Source organism: Mixophyes fleayi, chromosome 2 (assembly GCF_038048845.1).
Source record: "Mixophyes fleayi isolate aMixFle1 chromosome 2, aMixFle1.hap1, whole genome shotgun sequence".
Classification (NCBI taxonomy): domain Eukaryota; kingdom Metazoa; phylum Chordata; class Amphibia; order Anura; family Limnodynastidae; genus Mixophyes; species Mixophyes fleayi.
Window position 1 is genome coordinate 184240412 of NC_134403.1, and position 20140 is coordinate 184260551.

Sequence of the window (20140 nt, forward strand, 5' to 3'; positions counted from 1 at the left end):
CTTCCACTGGTACCTAGATAAACCTTTAGAACAAGTAGCGAGAGAGGTCTTCATCTACAGCAAGCTGCCTTTCCCGTAGAGAACGATGTTCTCACAGGTACTCAGATGTGCCCAGAACTTAAACTCAGAGTAGTAAAGTTTATCTTGGGTACTGGATAGCGAATAGATATAGATACTGGGAGTACATTACACCAGGTGGTAAACAGAAAGCAAACCAGTAACAATGCAAATGGTCATTACAAGGCAGCGAGCAAGGATAACCATAGACAAGCCAAAAGGTTGGGCAGGCAGTGAATAGGAATGGTCCAGAAACAACCCAAGCGTCAAGACGGGCAGTGAACAGTGAATACCCAGGAACAGTCACATCTTCCTTTCTTTGATATGCTTGTCGATCTTAATAGCAAGCTCCATAAGTTTCTCAAATCCAGAACTGGTACTGAACCAAGGAGTCCTTGATCCTTTAGGAAAGACCTAGGTGGAATTGGCTGCATAGTGCCGGATCAGTCCACTCGCTGTCTGTGGACCAGCGTCTAAGTTCTACACAGTATTTCTCCACTGTACTGCGACCCTGCTAAGGGATCGCATATGGGTTTCAACAAAAGCTACTTGTCAGGGTTGTCATATAGCAAACCAAAAGGGTCAAAGAATGCATCGGCAGTGAGAAATACTAGATGAAAATGGCTGAAACCAAAAGGCACATGTTTGTGGGTCCTCTTAAAGTAAAGAAATAATCCCTAATTTTTGTTGCTCAGAACAGAAGAATAGGGTCTCAGTCTGAAGTATAACTTGCAGCTCACTTTAAAAGTCCCACACAATTTTCATTCTTCAGAGAACCAATCTAGAAGGTTCAACTTTGGCTCCATTACAGAGCCTCTGGTAGCCTGGGTTGATATGGAGGCCTCTTCTCAAGTGGACAAATGGACTGACAACTCCTGTACTACTTGCAAGAGGGTCTGGATTTGGTTAGCCAGCACTCAAGCAGGTCTTGATGGTCCAGTCTGCATAGGAACTCTATTCCTTATTTGGGCCGGTTCTAATGTAATGGCTTTCACTGATACCTAGATAAACTTTTAGAACAAAATGTGAGAGAGGTCTTCACCTATAGCAAGCCGCCTTTCCCGTAGAGAGTGATATTCTCACAGGTACTCTGATGCTCCCAGGACTTAAACTAAGAGTAGCAAAAGTTTATCTTAGGTACCAGGTAGTGAAGAGGTAAAGAGACTGGGGGTAGAGAACCAGGCGATATATAGAAGGCAAATGGTCAGGGGCAGATAGTGAGCAAGGATAATCGTAGACAAGTCACAAGGATGGGGGAGACAGAGATGGGCCAGAAAAAAGCCAAGGGTGAAAACGGGCAGAAAACAGAAAATATCCAGGAACAGGCAGGTGAGGAAACAGGTAATTAATCAGCAAGGGACAATGCTATAACCAGCCTTTCCTGCTATTTATAGTAATGCCACCCAATCAGGAGGCTTTCAGTGTCAGAGGCAATTATATGTTCATAAAATATAATAGTAAGAATAGGATCCAAGCGACCTCCCTGGATGGAATAGACTATGCAAGCGAAGCTCACAGTAGGAAGTGGCTTCCCGGTCTAGCAACCAGCTGGGATGGAAGGGGAACAGATTTACTGAGTTCTCGTTTTCATAGATTATAAATGCATTATTCCAGAGAAGGGCAAAGCTTAATGCAGTGTTCATTCTGAATCACCAGAAACAGGTATGGTAAAGCCATGCGTTCTATATGTGTGTCTATAAGTTTAATCCAGTGTGTGTGTATGTGTGTGTTATATATAAAGATTTGTCCACCACCATTTCCTCTTCCAATCCTCATCCCAGATGGTGCCCAAGGGTAGTAATGGTGCTCTGGTTTCCATTCAATCTATGATGGTTGAGCTAAAAACCTTGCTTGCAGTTGAATTCCAGAAACTATCTGAGGACCCGTGGAGTGAAATTTCAACACTGTTCAAAAGAACAACATCTATCGAGTTATCTCTCTACTCTAGGAGAAAGATGAGGAAGAAGTGAGGTCCCCAGCCCATATTTCCGGCCACCGAGGGACCCAGGGCAGTGCAGGTTTGAAGAGCGAACAGTCTGTAGGTTTCTTTGCCGTGTTTGATAGGCACAGTGGGTGGGATGCTCCTTTTTTTGTCAGGGATCAGTTGTGGGGCTTCCTTAGGAAACAGAAGGGATTCATGCCCAGGGACCCGGAGGAAGTGTGCACTGGCATACAGAAGGGCGTCGACACCATGCGATGTGTAGAAAGCTTTGCGAGTATCTTAGATTTAAGAGGGATGCCACTGGTATGTATCAATGTCACAGGGGCTCCTGTTGCTGGGTTAATATAGTATTATCATACGTTGCTATAACCAGATGCACCCGCACTACTAGTTCCCGGACAGATTAGTCAGGATGATAGTGCGAGGAGCAGTGACTTTCTTAAGGCTGGATGTGTTATTGTTTGCTGTGAGCTAAATTGTTTCTCATTGTGCTAAGAAAACAGACAGAAATCCAGTTTCAGGAGGCTGGGAATTACTGGAGAAGCTACTATTAAAAAAAAAAAAAAGTTTAAATTTAGTTAACAGCAGTGGGATGACTAAACTGCTGGTCTGCCAAGATATCATCTGAAAACACTGCATACTCCACTCAAGCTTTTTATTTGAAATAATATTGACAGCTCATCTTGCTACTAATAACAATGTGAAACAGTTACATGGTCATTCTGTAGCACAAGAAGGAAGGTTTATTATCATGAGGTGGATAAATGATTTTTTTTTAATTGAATGCCTGAAAAGCGTGCTTTCATCCCAAGTGCTTGAAAAAATAAGTAAAAACTTAATTTTTTTTTTTAAAAAAAGTGAAGAGACAGAAGTGAACATGATTTTCTCCTCAGATAACTAGTTTGTTTCCTTTTTAAAACATTTGGTCAATTAGCCCAGTAGCAGGTAATTAGGCTGAGCAGACCCTTTGTGAGGAGAATAGCTTAAGTTATGCAGATCCTAGACACCTATTGTTTTGATCCTGTATTCCACTTCCTAATTGACTTCCTTTCAATAGGTAGTATAAACACAAAAGAACCACTAGGGGGTAAATGTAACTCACGGGAGATTGGCGCCTTTGCAGCTTAAATTTAAAACGGCGCTGCCTTGTAAATGGAAACTTCCCTTTCACGTTCTGGCCAGATCAAGTTTTCCCATGGCCCATTCAGGGTCGTCAGCACACCTTACCTGGATAGGTACTCACTTGATCTTAGCCAAAAGGTCGAGAAGCAATGTGGATGGATATGGATGAGGTGGATAAATGATGTAGAACTCAAAACCAGGCAGTTAAATCTAGTAGCCAGTTTCTCATTTTGAGGAGCCATAGAAAAATTGTACTCATGTTAAGAAGCCAGAAATATATTTTTAGTTGCTCTGAATAACTGGCTACTGGGATTTGTCTAGGCTTATGTTTATTTTATTTAAAGCACCACATGTAGAAAGATTTGTCCCATATTAGAAGCAGGTTTTAATGTCTTGCTGCAGTTGTTATTGCTGGTCCCCCCCACCCCCGTGGCTGTTGTCTTAAGTAGGCATATTAATCCCCCAGCTCATTTACATTGTCCAGGATGTTGAGAGAGACACCGACACAATGACATTTTTTAACACTTAAATGCTTCCTGCATTTTCATGCCCAAACCGCTCAATCTCCTCTAATGTTTGTTTACTAAATCCCAAATGTTAAATTGGTTATTATCAGATTTGTACTATTTATTCTCATGCCTTGCTATACACTATTTTTCACATCCAAGTGGGGAGTCCACTTGCCTAGTCTGCTCCCCTCAATGTGGGATCTGTGAGGGTGGAGCCTGGATTATCTAACCTATCCTAAAAGTCACATCTAGAACTATTTAATCCCAACCATTGAGTCATCTGGTCTGTAATAAACACAATACCTCCCTTTTTCCCCTGTGTGCTCTCTATTTTTGCCCTACCCACTGTGTCAATTCCCCTCTAAACATTTTTTAGTACATAACCCCACACCGCACCTAATTACATGGAATAAGATGTTTCTCTAACTAGTTTAAATTAACTAGGTGACTTATTAAATCTGATTACTAACAAACAACTACCCAAAGATCCTCTATTTATACTTCTCTGCCAATCATTTAGATCTGTTAACAAGTCTCCTAATAAACTGATTTGCCATATTTGCAACGCAGCCAAACTACAAATTGCCAGCGACTGGGTGAAGGCATCACAACCATTCCTGAATGAACCGCCAAAATAATAGTGTTCCCCAGGTATGTTATAACCTTACTATTTTTACACATCAGGATGGATGTTGTTTACATCAAATTATGACCCTACCACCTGAATGTTGCAGCAGAAATCGAGATTCATTATATCAGGCTTTTTTTTTTCCAATCTTCAACTATCCAGTTTTGGTGCCCACTGTAGTCTCAGTTGTTTGTTCTAAGCTTACAGTACTGCAACTCTTGGTCATTTGCTGCTGTAGCCCATTCATTTCAATGTTTGAAGTGTTGTGTGTTCTGAGATGCTCTTCTGCACAGCACTGTTGTAATGCATCGTTATTTGACTTACTGTCATCTTCCTCCCAGCTTGAACCAGTCTGGCCACTCTCTACTGACATCTCTCATTAACAAAGCATTTTCGCTCACAGAACTGCTGCTCACTGGGGGCCTGAATCATTAAGGAGCGTAAATGACGGTATGTTACGAATTTTGCGTAAAATCGTTCTGCGAATATCCACAAGCAAAGCATACACCAGTGAATGCTACAACATCCAGTTCATCTTCAAGCTCAAATGACACTTACAACAGCTTACGATTTCAGGGGTGGAACGGTGTGGTAAAGGGGCGGATGCACGTAGTCAATGTACAGTAAAGGAGTTCCCCAACAGATACGTGCAGTACTCTGTGTTTCAGACGTAAAGTTTGTACCTGCTCATGGTCAAGTCTAACTCATGGATAATAGTGATGACCAAACCCAGCATTCCTAAACTACAGGGAGAATTGACTATTCACTTGCACACCTTTGTCGAGTTATATACTATATAAGACCGACAGAGAGACATTACTATGGTGCCATTTAGTCAAACGGATTGTTTATAATATATTATATTGTTTGCTGAGGATTATAGAATTGTAATATACCAAGAGGTAGGTGCATTCTATTATACTTTACAAGCACTGCATATTTGTGCGAATGTGAAAATTGTCTCTGCTTTTCAAATTATTTTCAAAGATTTGTTTATATAGTCATGTGTGATCATTGTTAATGCTGTGTTTTAAAATGTTATATTTAAATGGGAGCTATACACATTAACTACTTATTTGGTCCTGTCCTAGACTTCTCTCCAAAATGTAATTTCTTCTTAAAAACTATTAAAAATTGGAATTTAAGGCATATGTCAAGTAAATAAATGTGTCACTGCATTAAACATAAACAGACAATCTATAGCCACCAATCACACATCTGCTTTCATTGTGTAAACCATAGATAACAATTTTCTTGTGTGAATTTTCTTTCATATACAGATGTGTTTGATCACTAATCAGCTTCAAAGAACCCTGTCAACCCTACTCTGTGCTTCCCTACTGCTCTTTCACTAACTAGCTCTCAGTCTGTGACATCCTGCTTGCCTCCATTTCTCTCCTCACATAATAACACTACCTTGTCTGTACAGCCTTGTCCTCACTAACTTGATACATGAGCTGACAGGTCATTCTATCCCACAAGATCAGCACACTCTTTTCAAGGAATACTCTGTTTTGTAGATAGCTTTACGATGATCTGATTACAGGCTGCTGTATTGCATCTACTTTAAAACTGAAAATATCCAGGATAATTAGGAGATAATGAATGATGTGAAGAATGATAAAAATAAGGTGCTCAGACTCTAGTAAACACACCTTAAAAGTATAACTTGAAGCTGGTTAGTTACTATGAGCACTTTTATATGGGTACATGTGTATCGGTTTTCATAAATGCCCCCCCACAGTGCACAATTATTTTACTCTACTTTTGATATATCAATGTTGAATAACTGGAACCCACCGGTTTGTCACAATCCCTTCATCATCATGTTTACAGATATTAGAGTTCTTTGAGCTTCTTTCATTAAACGGAGTGTAAATCTATAATAAACAATAAAGAAATATATTATTATTATTATTCTCATTCACAAGAAATCACAGTTGATGAACATTGTGGTATTTCTTTATGTACATGCTTCTAAAACATATTCAACTATGTTACACAATTGGCTATTTCTGAACATGGAACAATTTTTCTTCTTAATGCACCTATTTTTAAGCCATAGAGGGTATTCAATTGGCTGCGGCCTGCTCATTATTACCGTTATTACGGTAATAGTGCGCGCAATTACCATTATTACGGTAATTCTAACGCCGGCTTTTTGCTCGCAGCTCCCTGAGCTGCGAGCATGAAGCCGGGTTAAAACTACCGTAATAACGGTAATAGATTTAGCACTGTGGTACTTCGGGAGGGGAATTGAATTCCCGCCATTGTGTCCAATTTTATGGGTATGCCAAGTGGTCAAAGTGGACATTTACAAGTGGTGGTATTAAAAATTTAATGGGAACTTAAGTGAATGGAATTTGATAGTTTAACAATGAAAGCAGTAAGAGAAGTGGTGGCTGGCATACCAGCATATACACCACCACTTCGACCACTGGGTTATGTCTAGGCGTTAATCTGCCAAGGTGTTGTCAACTGAGGAGGAGCAAAACCTGGAGAGATCTGGCTGTTCCCTGTGTTACTAGAGATCTCAATTTGATTGAGTAAAGATATCATGTAACATGAATTAAAAATTGACTTTTATTGTTGTTAAATTTTAAAAAAACAGCGATATATAAAGAAATATACTTGTTAAAACAAACAATGTGTGGATTAAAATCAGCTGGATGCACCAATTAATTCACTATATTATGAGGAATATTGTTGCTTATTCGGTAGGTGAAATATGCACATGTAGATCAATCAATTCCTCCAGAGAATAAGTACTAGATAGCCAATCCATATACCACGTTTGGTATTGTATGGTAGTAGTGAGCTATTACAGAGAAATAGCAGAGCTCAGTACTAATAGCTAGCCTGCAATTGCATTATGATGATCTCTAACAATAGATTATCAGGAGGTGTATTGCTATCTACCTGTCACACGCCGGTCCCATAGTTAGGTGCCAGGGCTGTGACTTTCCCTTTAAGAACCATGAGTCTGCTTGCTTCTGCCTCAGAGACATTACTTTCACAGGTGTTCCTGGCTACTGTGATCTGGACCTCCTCCCGAACCTCATTGGTCCTGGAGCACTATATTAACCTCCCATGGTTATGGGCTCATTGCCTGTTCTTCGTGTTACTCTGGTTGCATTTGGATCTGGCTGTGTACCTTTTCCTTCCGTGTGTCCGTTACCTGCTTGCTGGACTATATTCCTTACCGCTGTTCACCTGCAAACTGCAAACTCCTCACCGCTGTTCGCCTGCAAGCTGCAAACTGCTCACCGCTGTTCACCTGCAAGCTGCAAACTCCTCACCGCTGTTCACCTGCAAGTTGTAACTCCTTACCGCTGTTCATCTGCAAGCTACAAACTCCTCACCGCTGTTCACCTGCAAGCCGGAACTCCTCTCCGCTATTCATCTGCATGCTGAACGAGTATCGTGAGTTGTTGCTAAACCTGTGCCTTATCTATTGGTTCACCTTTACGTCTGGCTGGGTAAGATCGCTGCATCTCGCTGTAAGAGCTACTATTAAGTTACTTGTCACCTGTAGTTCCACGTCTGACACGGGATCTGCAAAACACCCTCATAGCCGTGATACTACCTAGCATATGCTCCAAGCTAACTTTGGATTTAGTGGAGCAAAATGGCATAATAAGTAACCTCTATTGACTGTTTCCCGTTTCAGATCTTGTTATGTGCATTGATCTTCTGCTTGCTCTGGTAAGCAGCCATTTACACTAGTCCAGGATTGTTATATTTATGTTTTTATACTGCTACAATTTGTTTTTTAATAAAAGTCCTTTAAAGGATAATACACTATGAGAATTTTTATTTTCTTCTCAATATATGTGGTGTGATGACATCCCCTGAGGATATCTACATAAGAGAAGAAGTCCTATAGGAGAAAATTCAATCCTGATATGAACTAACCATTGACGTTCCATAATAATTTACCACCCAAAGCAATTATTGCGGAACAGCTTGTGTGGACAAATGGACTAAATGGTTGATAATTACTCTCTCCTTGTTGTTCTTTTTTTGGTTTGTTATTGATTTTATATTGTTATACTGTTGTATCCAATCCCTATATTTATATGGTAATAACATAACAACCTCTATGTGAAGACATTCATATATGAATGTCGCATATTCTAGTGATTTCAACATTAGCGCCTATGCGAAGTGCTATTTTGTATGTTATAGATAAAGCTTCAACTAGCAATTTTTAGAAGAACAGTGGAAAATTCCTAATTACAGGAGTTTTTAATATTTTTGTTATTTTTTGCATAAATCCACTCCCGTATCTATTATATAAATTTGGTGGGGAGTTCTATCGCCTTATTCCACTATTTGTTCAATCAAGCAGGCTAAATACCAAGATTCTGCTCAATAGATGTACCCCCACCAAAGTTTTATAACTGGCATAGAAGGATATTTAAACAAAAATGTTTTCCCACAATGGCTGCTTGCAATAGTTTGGTGGTAGATAATATTTTATGAGGATTGATTTTCTCCAATTTGTGCAGATCATGAAAGAAAGAAGAGAGGAATATTTTTTTAAATAAATGTAATGGAGTGAATTTGGATTTGGGGAATCTGGAGTATTTAAATCAAATAACGTTTATTTAATTATTTTTTTAATGGAATTATAAACAGAGGTCTTAAGGAAATTATACTGGAACAAATGGTGTTCATTACCAAAGGCCCACAGCCCAAGGGCTATAAGAAATCTCCCACTAAATTTCAGTGTGGGGTTCATAGATTCTAGGATGGGGGAGGGTAAAAAGCAATGATCTCCCTCTCTCAAGGGCTACCAGCCAGATATTGACCAAAATAGAGCCAGTTATTACTATGGCAAGGGAATTCACAGAAGCAGTCAGGTGCTGGGGGTGGAGAAATGCTGGCAATATTTTAATTATAATATTAATTTTGTTTTACTTTAAACAGCACATTGCAGAGGTGTTCCGTGGATTCCTCAGTGGATTCTGTTTCCTGAACTTACTGAGGAACAATCCACTGAGAAAGCCACGGAATATGGTGAAACACAATTGTGACAAAATCTACACTCCCTAACAGTTTGATTTATTTATTGATTTACTTATTTCATGACTGAATCACTTTTCACTTGTTTTTAACTTACTATTTACCGTAACTGCTCTGCATACATAATATCTCAGTTACTATCTCAAACTTGAAGCTACTTCTTCCTTGGTTTTACTAGTACCTACAATCTATTCCACTTGTTTCATTTGATCTATCCTCATTACTACTTACTTATATATCCAGATTTCACCCTACCCTACAACTTCTAGTCTGTCACTTCCAAAACACCTCTCCATATTTACCACAACTTATCCCCTCCATGCCTACCTGTTCCTACTGCCTTACACTCCTCCACCTCTATACTTAGGGTAACATTTTAGACACATTTTAAACTGGTTACATTGTTTTATTGATAACATTCATTCCATCACTTACACATTATTACCTCTTACAATCCCCAGCTCCTTTCTAGGTTCACTAGGCGGAGGAACCTTTCTTTCTTTCTAACTTTACGCTAACCACATCTCTACTCTGTCTTTCAAGTTAGACACTAAGAAGTGCACTCTAAACTCTTAGTTTGAATTAGTAGTGGCAAACTAAATATTACCAAAAAATTTTTTTTTATGTAAATAAGTAGTAAATAAACATTATTTACTATTCATCACCTGGCCATTAGATGGTTTGCAGAGATTTTTCACTTTGAATAAACTATGAGGACTAAACCATTCTTTCTTCCTTATATCAACACTACACTTGGTTTGTGTTTTCCTCTGCATATCAGCTTGAGTAAAATCAGCCTTGGAACATGATGCAATGTCAGGGGGCATATACCGAAGTGGTGGGCCTATAGCAGACGATCCAGCATACGATTTAACCTTGAAAATTGGGACCATGTTATCAACCTCATCTGTACTCTTGTGAGGAGGACACTCATTTGATAGTCCTTCAGGTTCTTTCACATGGACACTTTCAGATTGTTGACTTGCTTCTTCCGTACAATTAAGGATTATCTTGTTCTCTTGTAGAAACTTCTGTATATATGTAAGATTGTCGAGAGTGGATCTGTTATGAATCTGGATTGAAGTTAATTTATTCTCCAGTGTTTGTAATTCAGCCCACATATTGTCATTTAGTTCTGCTTTTTCACAATCAGTGTCTTCCTCCTCTGAATTAGAACTTGTGTCTGTCTCAGAAACACTGATTAGTGATAATGTGGCTGAAAGGTTGCCAACATCTTGTGGATAGAAATCTTCAGTTTTGCTTTGATCTTCCTTCTCTAGTGAGTTTATGTCAATGTCTAGTGTATTGGCTTTTTCTGTCATCACAAACAAGGTGTCAGATCTAGACTTAGTCACAGAGACAGTTTCTATTCTATTGAAATTAGGACATCCTGTCACTTTCTCAAATGTGTCTGTATAACAGAGAAGAAATAATAGTTTAACACATGAACTGTACTGCAAAAGCACATGAACAATTACAAACTGAAAAACTTTTTTTTTATTTTCTTTACAACAAACATAGGCCTCACACCCATTAGCATTTTACTTGTGTTTTCAACCCTAGTAAAACCATATATCAAACATAAATGTGTTGGATATATGCTATTACTAGTGTTTTGGAGCACTCTGCCAACTTCCGAATAAAACTCTGTAAATGCAAAAAAATGAATGCAGCATTTTCACTGATTTTTTTTTTTTTTTAAATAAAAAAAGATAACAAAAGGCTTGTTTAATAATATGGCAATCTTAAAAGCCAATCATTATTAACTTTAATTGGCCTAGTGCATGTTATACCTCTGAAACAAAATGCACTATGTTATCAAATAAGCTTAAATGACAGAAATAATCACCAGTGCCTTGTCTTTGGACAGGTCAATTAATTTACCTAGGTCTCAATAATAAACCGTGATTAATTAAAATAAATAATTTGTACTTAATAATAACAAAAATCGACATACCAACTGGAAATGCCTGGTCTGCGTTCTGCAGGCTGCCATCTCTGTCTACTTCTATGATCACATTTCCAGGAGCGTTTTTTGTACAAGCAACTGTATCCAGAATATGCTGTAAGTATCATCAATAATAATAAAATAGGAGTACCAGAAAGTGATCAAGATGGAAGTGAACAAAAAACTTGTAAAGACAGAAATAACTATAAATAGAACAGCTAGCGGTTGTTAAACTGAAAATATACATATTTTGAACCTAAAGTTACTCGCTTCACATTTAAATGCAAAATACTTGTTTCTCATCCTCTGACCACCAATCTATAATGTTATGAAAATAGCAGTGAGTAGCACAGGAAACTGAGAGGAATAGTCTTTAACTGAAAGTGTGGACAGATAAGCAGGATAAATGCAGGTTTTTCTTTTTTCAACTATTACAATTAGAGTCAACATTGGCACAGTTTACAACTTAAAGAGAGTGAGCGAGACAAAGAAAGAGTATGTAGTAGAGATGAGCGCACTCGGATTTATGAAATCCAAGCCCACCCGAACGTTGCCGATCCGAGTCGGATCCGAGACAGATCCGGGTATTGGCGCCAAATTCAAATCTGAAACTGAGGCTCTGACTCATAATCCCGTTGTCGGATCTCGCGATACTTGGATCCTATAAATTCCCCGCTAGTCGCCGCCATCTTCACTCGGGCATTGATCAGGGTAGAGGGAGGGTGTGTTAGGTGGTCCTCTGTCCTGCTATATCTCGTGCTGTTCAGTTCAGTGCTGTGCTGTGCTGTGTTGTGCTGTGCTGTGCTCAGTCCAGTGGTGCTGTGTCCTGTGCTCTGTCCTTCTGAGGTCAGTGGTGCTGCTGGGTCCTGTGCTGTGTCCTGTTCAGTCCAGTGGTGCTGTGTCCTGTGCTCTGTGCTTCTAAGGGCATAGTTATTTCCCCATTATTCCCAAGTTTTTAAAAAATAAAAAAAAAGTTATAAAAAAAATAAAAATAATTTTTTTTAAAAAAAAATATAATTATAACCAAATTTGCAAAACCAATCCAGCAGTATAAGCCCATTGGTACTGCAATATTACCAAGTTCACACATTCAGCAGTAAAAGTCCAGTGGTACTGCAATATTACAAAGTTCACACATTCTGCAGTATCAGTCCAGTGGTGCTGTGTCCTGTGCTCTGTCCTGCTGAGTTCCGTAGTGCTGCTGGGTCCTGTGCTGTGTCCTGTTCAGTCCAGTGGTGCTGTGTCCTGTGCTCTGTGCTTCTAAGGGCATAGTTATTTCCCCATTATTCCCAAATTTTTAAAAAATAAAAAAAAAAGTTATAAAAAAAAATAAAAATAAAAATTTAAAAAAAAAAATATAATTATAACCAAATTTGCAAAACCAATCCAGCAGTATAAGTCCATTGGTACTGCAATATTACCAAGTTCACACATTCTGCAGTATCTTGTGCTACATATAATGGAGACCAAAAATTTGGAGGATAAAGTAGGGAAAGATCAAGACCCACTTCCTCCTAATGCTGAAGCTGCTGCCACTAGTCATGACATAGACGATGAAATGCCATCAACGTCGTCTTCCAAGCCCGATGCCCAATCTCGTAGTACCGGGCATGTAAAATCCAAAAAGCCCAAGTTAAGAAAAAGTAGCAAATAGAGAAACTTAAAATCATCTGAGGAGAAACGTAAAGTTGCCAATATGCCATTTACGACACGGAGTGGCAAGGAACGGCTTAGGCCCTGGCCCGTGTTCATGACTAGTGGTTCAGCTTCACCCACGGATCTTATCCCTCCTCCTCCTCCCCCCCCCTACAAAAAATTGAAGAGAGTTATGCTGTCAGCAACAAAACAGCAAACAACTCTGCCTTCTAAAGAGAAATTATCACAAATCCTCAAGGCGAGTCCAAGGGTGTTGGTGGTTGTCAAGCCTGACCTTCCCATCACTGTACGGGAAGAGGTGGCTCGGGAGGAGCCTATTGATGATGTAGCTGGCGCTGTGGAGGAACTTGATGATGAGGATGGTGATGTGGTTATTGTAAATTAGGCACCAGGGGGGGGGAACAGCTGATGTCCATGGGATGAAAAAGCCCATCGTCATGCCTGGTCAGAAGACCAAAAAATGCACCTCTTCGGTCTGGAGTTATTTTTATCCAAATCCAGACAACCAATGTATGGCCATATGTAGCTTATGTAAAGCTCAAATAAGCAGGGGTAAGGATCTTGCCCACCTAGGAACATCCTCCCTTATACGTCACCTGAATAACCTTCATAGCTCAGTGGTTAGTTCAGGAACTGGGGCTAGGACCCTCATCGGTACAGGGACACATAAATCCCGTGGTCCAGTTGGATACACACCAGCAACACCCTCCTCGTCAACTTCCTCCACAATCTCCATCAGATTCAGTCCTGCAGCCCAAGTCAGCAGCCAGACTGAGTCCTCCTCAATACGGGATTCATCCGAGGAATCCTGCAGCGGTACGCCTACTACTGCCACTGCTGCTGTTGGTCGGTCATCTTCCCAGAGGGGAAGTCGTAAGACCGCTAAGTCTTTCACAAAACAATTGACCGTCCAACAGTCGTTTGCCATGACCACAAAATACGAAAGTAGTCACCCTATTGCAAAGCATATAACTGCGGCTGTAACTGCAATGTTGGTGTTAGACGTGCGCCCGGTGTCCGCCATCAGTGGAGTGGGATTTAGAGGGTTGATGGAGGTATTGTGTCCCCAGTACCAAATCCTGTCGAGATTCCACTTCACTAGGCAGGCGATACCAAAAATGTACAGAGAAGTACGATCAAGTGTCCTCAGTGCTCTAAAAAATGCGGTTGTACCCACTGTCCACTTAACCACGGACATGTGGACAAGTGGTTCTGGGCAAACGAAGGACTATATGACTGTGACAGCCCACTGGGTAGATGCATCCCCTTCCGCAGCAACAGCAACAGCTGAATCAGCAGCAGCATCTACAAAATGGCTGCTCGTGCAAAGGCAGGCAACATTGTGTATTACAGGCTTTAATAAGAGGCACAACGCTGACAACATATTAGAGAAACTGAGGGAAATTATCTCCCAGTGGCTTACCCCACTTAGACTCTCATGGGGATTTGTGGTGTCAGACAATGCCAGTAACATTGTGCGGGCATTAAATATGGGCAGTTTCCAGCACGTCCCATGTTTTGCCCACACCATTAATTTGGTGGTGCAGCATTACCTCAAGAGTGACAGGGGTGTGCAGGAGATGCTTGCGGTGGCGCGCAAAATTGCTGGACACTTTCGGCATTCAGCCAGTGCCTACCGCAGACTAGAGGCACATCAAAAAAGCATGAACCTGCCCTGCCATCACCTCAAACAAGAGGTTGTGATGCGCTGGAACTCCACCCTCTATATGCTGCAGAGGATGGAGGAGCAGCAAAAGGCCATTCAGGCCTACACAGCCACCTACGACATAGGCAAAGGAGTGGGGATGCGCCTCAGTCAAGCGCAGTGGAGACTGATTTCCGTGTTGTGCAAGGTTCTGCAGCCATTTGAACTTGCCACACGAGAAGTCAGTTCCGACACTGCCAGCTTGAGTCAGGTCATTCCCCTGATCAGGCTGTTGCAGAAGCAGCTGGAGAAAGTGAGGGAGGAGCTGGTAAGCCATTGCGATTACACCAAGCATGTAGCTCTTGTGGATGTAGCCCTTCGTACGCTTTGCCAGGATCCGAGGGTGGTCACTCTTTTAAAGTCAGAGGAATACATTCTGGCCACCGTGCTTGATCCTCGGTTTAAAGCGTATGTTGCGTCTCTGTTTCCGGCGGACACAAGTCTACAGCGGTGCAAAGACCTGCTGGTCAGGAGATTGTCCTCTGAAGAGGACCGTGACATGCCAACAGCTCCACCCTCATTTTCTTCCACATCTATGGCTGCGAGGAAAAAGCTCAGTTTTCCCAAAAGAGGCGCTGGCGGGGATGCTGATAACATCTGGTCCGGACTGAAGGACCTGCCAACCATTGCAGACATGTCTACTCTCGCTGCATTGGATGCTGTCACAATAGAAAAAATTGTGGATGATTACTTTGCTGACACCATCCAAGTGGACATGTCAGACAGTCCATATTGTTACTGGCAGGAAAAAAAGGCAGTTTGGAAGCCCCTGTACAAACTGGCTCTATTTTACCTGAGTTGTCCCCCCTCCAGTGTGTACTCGGAAAGAGTTTTTAGTGCAGCGGGGAACCTGGTCAGTGAGCGGCGAAGGAGGTTGCTTCCTCATAACGTTGAAAAAATGATGTTTATAAAAATGAATAATCAATTCCTCAATGAAGTACAGCACTGCCCTCCAGATAGTACAGAGGGACCTGTGGTTGTGGAGTCCAGTGGGGACGAATTGATAATGTGTGATGAGGAGGAAGTACACACTGTAGGGGGAGAGGAATCAGAGGTTGAGGATGAGGACGACATCTTGCCTCAGTAGAGCCTGTTTAGTCTGTACAGGGAGAGATGAATAGCTTTTTTGGTGTGGGGGCCCAAACAAACCAATCATTTCAGCCAAAGTTGTTTGTAGGCCCTGTCGCTGAAATGATTGGTTTGTTAAAGTGTGCATGTCCTATTTCAACAACATAAGGGTGGGTGTGAGGGCCCAAGGACAATTCCATCTTGGAACTTTTTTTTTTTGCATTATATGAGCAATCAACAGTCGTTTGCCATGTTCAAAAAGTAAAACCAAATTTAAACAAATTCAAGAAATTAAACCAAAAGTAAAATGCCCTGTCATAATTTAAAACAAGAGGTATTGACGTGCTCTAAAACTACTGTATTGTTGTTTATATTTTATAAACACTACACTTGAAAGCTTGAGTCTTTCAATGAAAAAGTAACTGTCCATTGCACGAATATTTGCAACAGGGACAATTTTAGGGTTAAGAAAGTCAACTAATAACACTTCGACGCTGTCTGTCTTTATAAACACTACACTTGGAAGTTGGAGGAGGTATTGTGGCCCCGGCACCAAATTTACTACCGGGGCCACTCCACTGTGCAGTCCATATTTAGGTGTATCAGATATTAAACAACGGTGACAGTTGATGCCCAATTTTTTAATTATATTGTTGGCGCTGTAAAAAATTGTGTTCCAGGCACACCACACTACGCAGTCCATACCCTTTTTTGGTGGAATTCTGACCCGTGGAGGGTTTTTTAATTATATTGTGGCCTCGGTACTAAATGCGTATCATAGGTAAAGTACATTCAGTGGTGTGGGGCAAATTAAAAAAAATTTTCAAAATGCACTGACATTATCAAAAACAAGAGGTTTTCACACGCTGAAACTCCAACATGTATATGATGGAGAGGATGGAGGAGCAGCCGTATGTGCAGTGTAATGCAGACCTGTTGAAGGTTTTTTATATATTTTATTGTGGTGCCCAGTGCCCACTACTCTACGCAGTCCAGATACTACTTTTGGGTGTAATTCAGACCTGTTGAAGGTTTTCTATATATTTTTTATAGCAGTGCCCAGTGCCCACTACTCTACGCAGTCCAGATACTACTATTGGGTGTAATTTCACACCTGTTGAAGGTTTTCTATATATTTTATTATTGTGGTGCCCAGTGCCCACTACTCTACGCAGTCCAGATACTATTTTTGGGTGTAATGCAGACCTGTTGAAGGTTTTCTATATATTATATTGTGGTGGCCAGTGGCCAGTCCTCTACGCAGTACAGATACTATTTTTGGGTGTAATGCAGACCTGTTGAAGGTTTTCTATATATTATATTGTGGTGGCCAGTGGCCAGTACTCTACGCAGTCCAGATACTATTTTTGGGTGTAATGCAGACCTGTTGAAGGTTTTCTATATATTATATTGTGGTGGCCAGTGGCCAGTCCTCTACGCAGTACAGATACTATTTTTGGGTGTAATTCTGACCTGTTAAAGGTTTTCTATATATTATATTGTGGTGGCCAGTGGCCAGTCCTCTATGCAGTCCAGATACTATTTTTGGGTGTAATGCAGACCTGTTGAAGGTTTTCTATATATTATATTGTGGTGGCCAGTGGCCAGTCCTCTACACAGTCCAGATACTATTTTTGGGTGTAATTCAGACCTGTTGAAGGTTTTCTATATATTTTTTATTGTGGTGCCCAGTGCCCACTACTCTACGCAGTCCAGATACTATTTTTGGGTGTAATTCAGACCTGTTGAAGGTTTTCTATATATTTTATTGTGGTGCCCAGTGCCCACTACTCTACGCAGTCCAGATACTATTTTTGGGTGTAATTCTGACCTGTTGAAGGTTTTCTATATATTATATTGTGGTGGCCAGTGGCCAGTCCTCTACGCAGTCCAGATACTATTTTTGGGTGTAATTCAGACCTGTTGAAGGTTTTCTATATATTTTTTATTGTGGTGCCCAGTGCCCACTACTCTACGCAGTCCAGATACTATTTTTGGGTATAATTCTGACCTGTTGAAGGTTTTCTATATATTATATTGTGGTGGCCAGTAGCCAGTCCTCTATGCAGTCCAGATACTATTTTTGGGTGTAATGCAGACCTGTTGAAGGTTTTCTATATATTATATTGTGGTGGCCAGTGGCCAGTCCTCTACGCAGTACAGATACTATTTTTGGGTGTAATTCAGACCTGTTGAAGGTTTTCTATATATTATATTGTGGTGGCCAGTGGCCAGTCCTCTACGCAGTCCAGATACTATTTTTGGGTTAATTCAGACCTGTTGAAGGTTTTCTATATATTTTTTACTGTGGTGCCCAGTGCCCACTACTCTACGCAGTCCAGATACTATTTTTGGGTGTAATTCTGACCTGTTGAAGGTTTTCTATATATTATATTGTGGTGGCCAGTGGCCAGTCCTCTACGCAGTCCAGATACCATTTTTGGGTGTAATGCAGACCTGTTGAAGGTTTTCTATATATTTTTTATTGTGGTGCCCAGTGCCCACTACTCTACGCAGTCCAGATACTATTTTTGGGTGTAATTCAGACCAGTTGATGGGTTTTTAATTGTATTGTGGGGAACACTCCTCTACGCAGTCCAGAAAGATACCTCGTTGCAACGTTTTGTACTAAAAAAAAAAAAAATATTGTGAGGTGTTGGGTGTTCAGAATAGCCTTTAAATTAGTTGAAATTATTGTTATTGAATGTTATTGAGGTTAATAATAGCGTAGGAGTGAAAATAAGCCCAAAAACTTGATTTTTAACTTTTTAGGTTTTTTTCAAAAAAAATCCGAATCCAAAACCTTAAATCCGAACCAAAACGTTTCGGCAGGTGTTTTGCAAAACAAATCCGAACCCAAAACATCGAGAAAATCCGGATCCAAAACACAAAACACGAGACCTCAAAAGTCGCCGGTGCACATCCCTAGTATGTAGTAGTGTATGGCACAGCAAGTAAATCAATGTTGGATGCTAAAGTAAAGCAAAAATAAAATCTTATAATACATGTCTCACAATGGATTGATCCTGATAGCTGAACATTATTCAATGTGAATAGCCATTACAAACATAAATGCACAGTACATAAAAAAGCTGTCACAATGATGTTGATGTAACCGAATTCTTGTGGTACCTATTATAAAAGACCACAAGAGGTCTGCAAAACATGTAAACAGTGCAAGACAGATGTAATATTGCTGCAAATAACAAATACACGATGAGACAAATCTATCAAAATGTTGCAACTTTATATCTGGACAAAGCAGGATGCGATGCAAGGAATACAGATGTTTTGGGGTTTTTTGCAAGCAAGGAAAAAACTGTCTGCTTTTGCATTTAGCACACAAATGCTAGGTAGCTTTATTTTAACCCCCTCTCCCCACCAGTGTTCCCTCTAAGCTGAGCAATCTGGAAAGGAAAGAGTTAAAAGGTCACTCTAATGAGGGCTCCACCCGAAAGGTTTGCATTCACAATCTGCAGGATGTTTCCTAGTAAGATACAGGTTTAACTCTATCATTTCCAGATTGCTCAGCTTAGAGGGAACACTGCTCCCCACCCTACTTCTGTATGCACATTTTAACTCACCCCAATATGGTTCTGCCAAAATAATAAATTACACCTGCTATCTGGTTTTATCCTTACTCTACATGAATCCAAACATGTACCAGTGGTTAGCATTGCTGACTCAGAACACTGGGCCCTTGGGCTCTATTTAAACCAGGGTACTATCTGCGTGGTTTGTATGTTTTCATGGGTTTCCTCTAAGTGTCCTGGTTTACCCTTACAGTACAAAAATATACTGGTAGGTTAATATAAGTGTGTGCTAGAGAATACAGACTGTAAATTCCACTTGAGCAGGGACTGAAGTGGATGATTTATCATTCCTCTAACATGCAGTATAAAATGATGGAGCTATATAAAAATTAATAGATAAATAACATAAAGCCTTTTTGAGCTTTAAAGAGATATAAGGATTTTCTAGGGTCTCATTTGCCATGCGGGCAGTAGAGCAGCTTCCTCATCATACATTGAACTAATATACAGATGGTATAATCTTTATTTACAAACTCAGCATGTGAAACGCAAAGCAATGTGAATGCTTAATCTATGAATATGTGGTGCAATGTATGTGTCAACTGTCAAAATATGGGGGGAATCTGTCAGTTAAACTTTTACAGTGGGCATTTTTAAGTGTGCCACAGTGCATTGTGACTTATATTAATAATTTAAATCATAAATAATAATAATTGTGATTTTATAAAACAAAGAATTTCTATTCCAATGTAACTAGAAAGTCCTGTCACTTTCTCAAATTTTGTCTGTACAACAAAGCAAAAATAATAATTTAGCAGACAAACTTTATTCCACAAGCACATAAACAAAGACAAATTGAAGAAATTGTTTTCAACAAAGGCCTCACACCCACTAGTGTTTATGAAGGGCTTCCAAAATATTCACATATTTAAGTGCTAAATAGG

At 40.2% G+C, this 20140-nt stretch overlaps 1 protein-coding gene across 7 annotated transcripts in view; it reads right to left on the reverse strand.

The window, feature by feature from the left end:
* TEX14 (testis expressed 14, intercellular bridge forming factor) overlaps positions 1-20140 on the reverse strand; it is a 427022-nt gene that overhangs the window by 159638 nt on the left and 247244 nt on the right. For 6 of the 7 annotated variants that reach the window (XR_012688029.1, XM_075195065.1, XM_075195063.1 and 3 more), the window contains 3 exons: positions 11244-11349; positions 9952-10697; positions 6059-6138 (listed from right to left, as the gene is read on the reverse strand). Coding sequence is in view for 6 of the 7 variants with exons in the window: in XM_075195065.1 (XP_075051166.1) it covers positions 6059-6138; positions 9952-10697; positions 11244-11349 (932 nt within the window). In the remaining variant the exon portion in view is untranslated. The remainder of the gene's footprint in view (positions 1-6058; positions 6139-9951; positions 10698-11243; positions 11350-20140) is intronic. The other variant, XM_075195067.1, reaches the window with a different exon arrangement.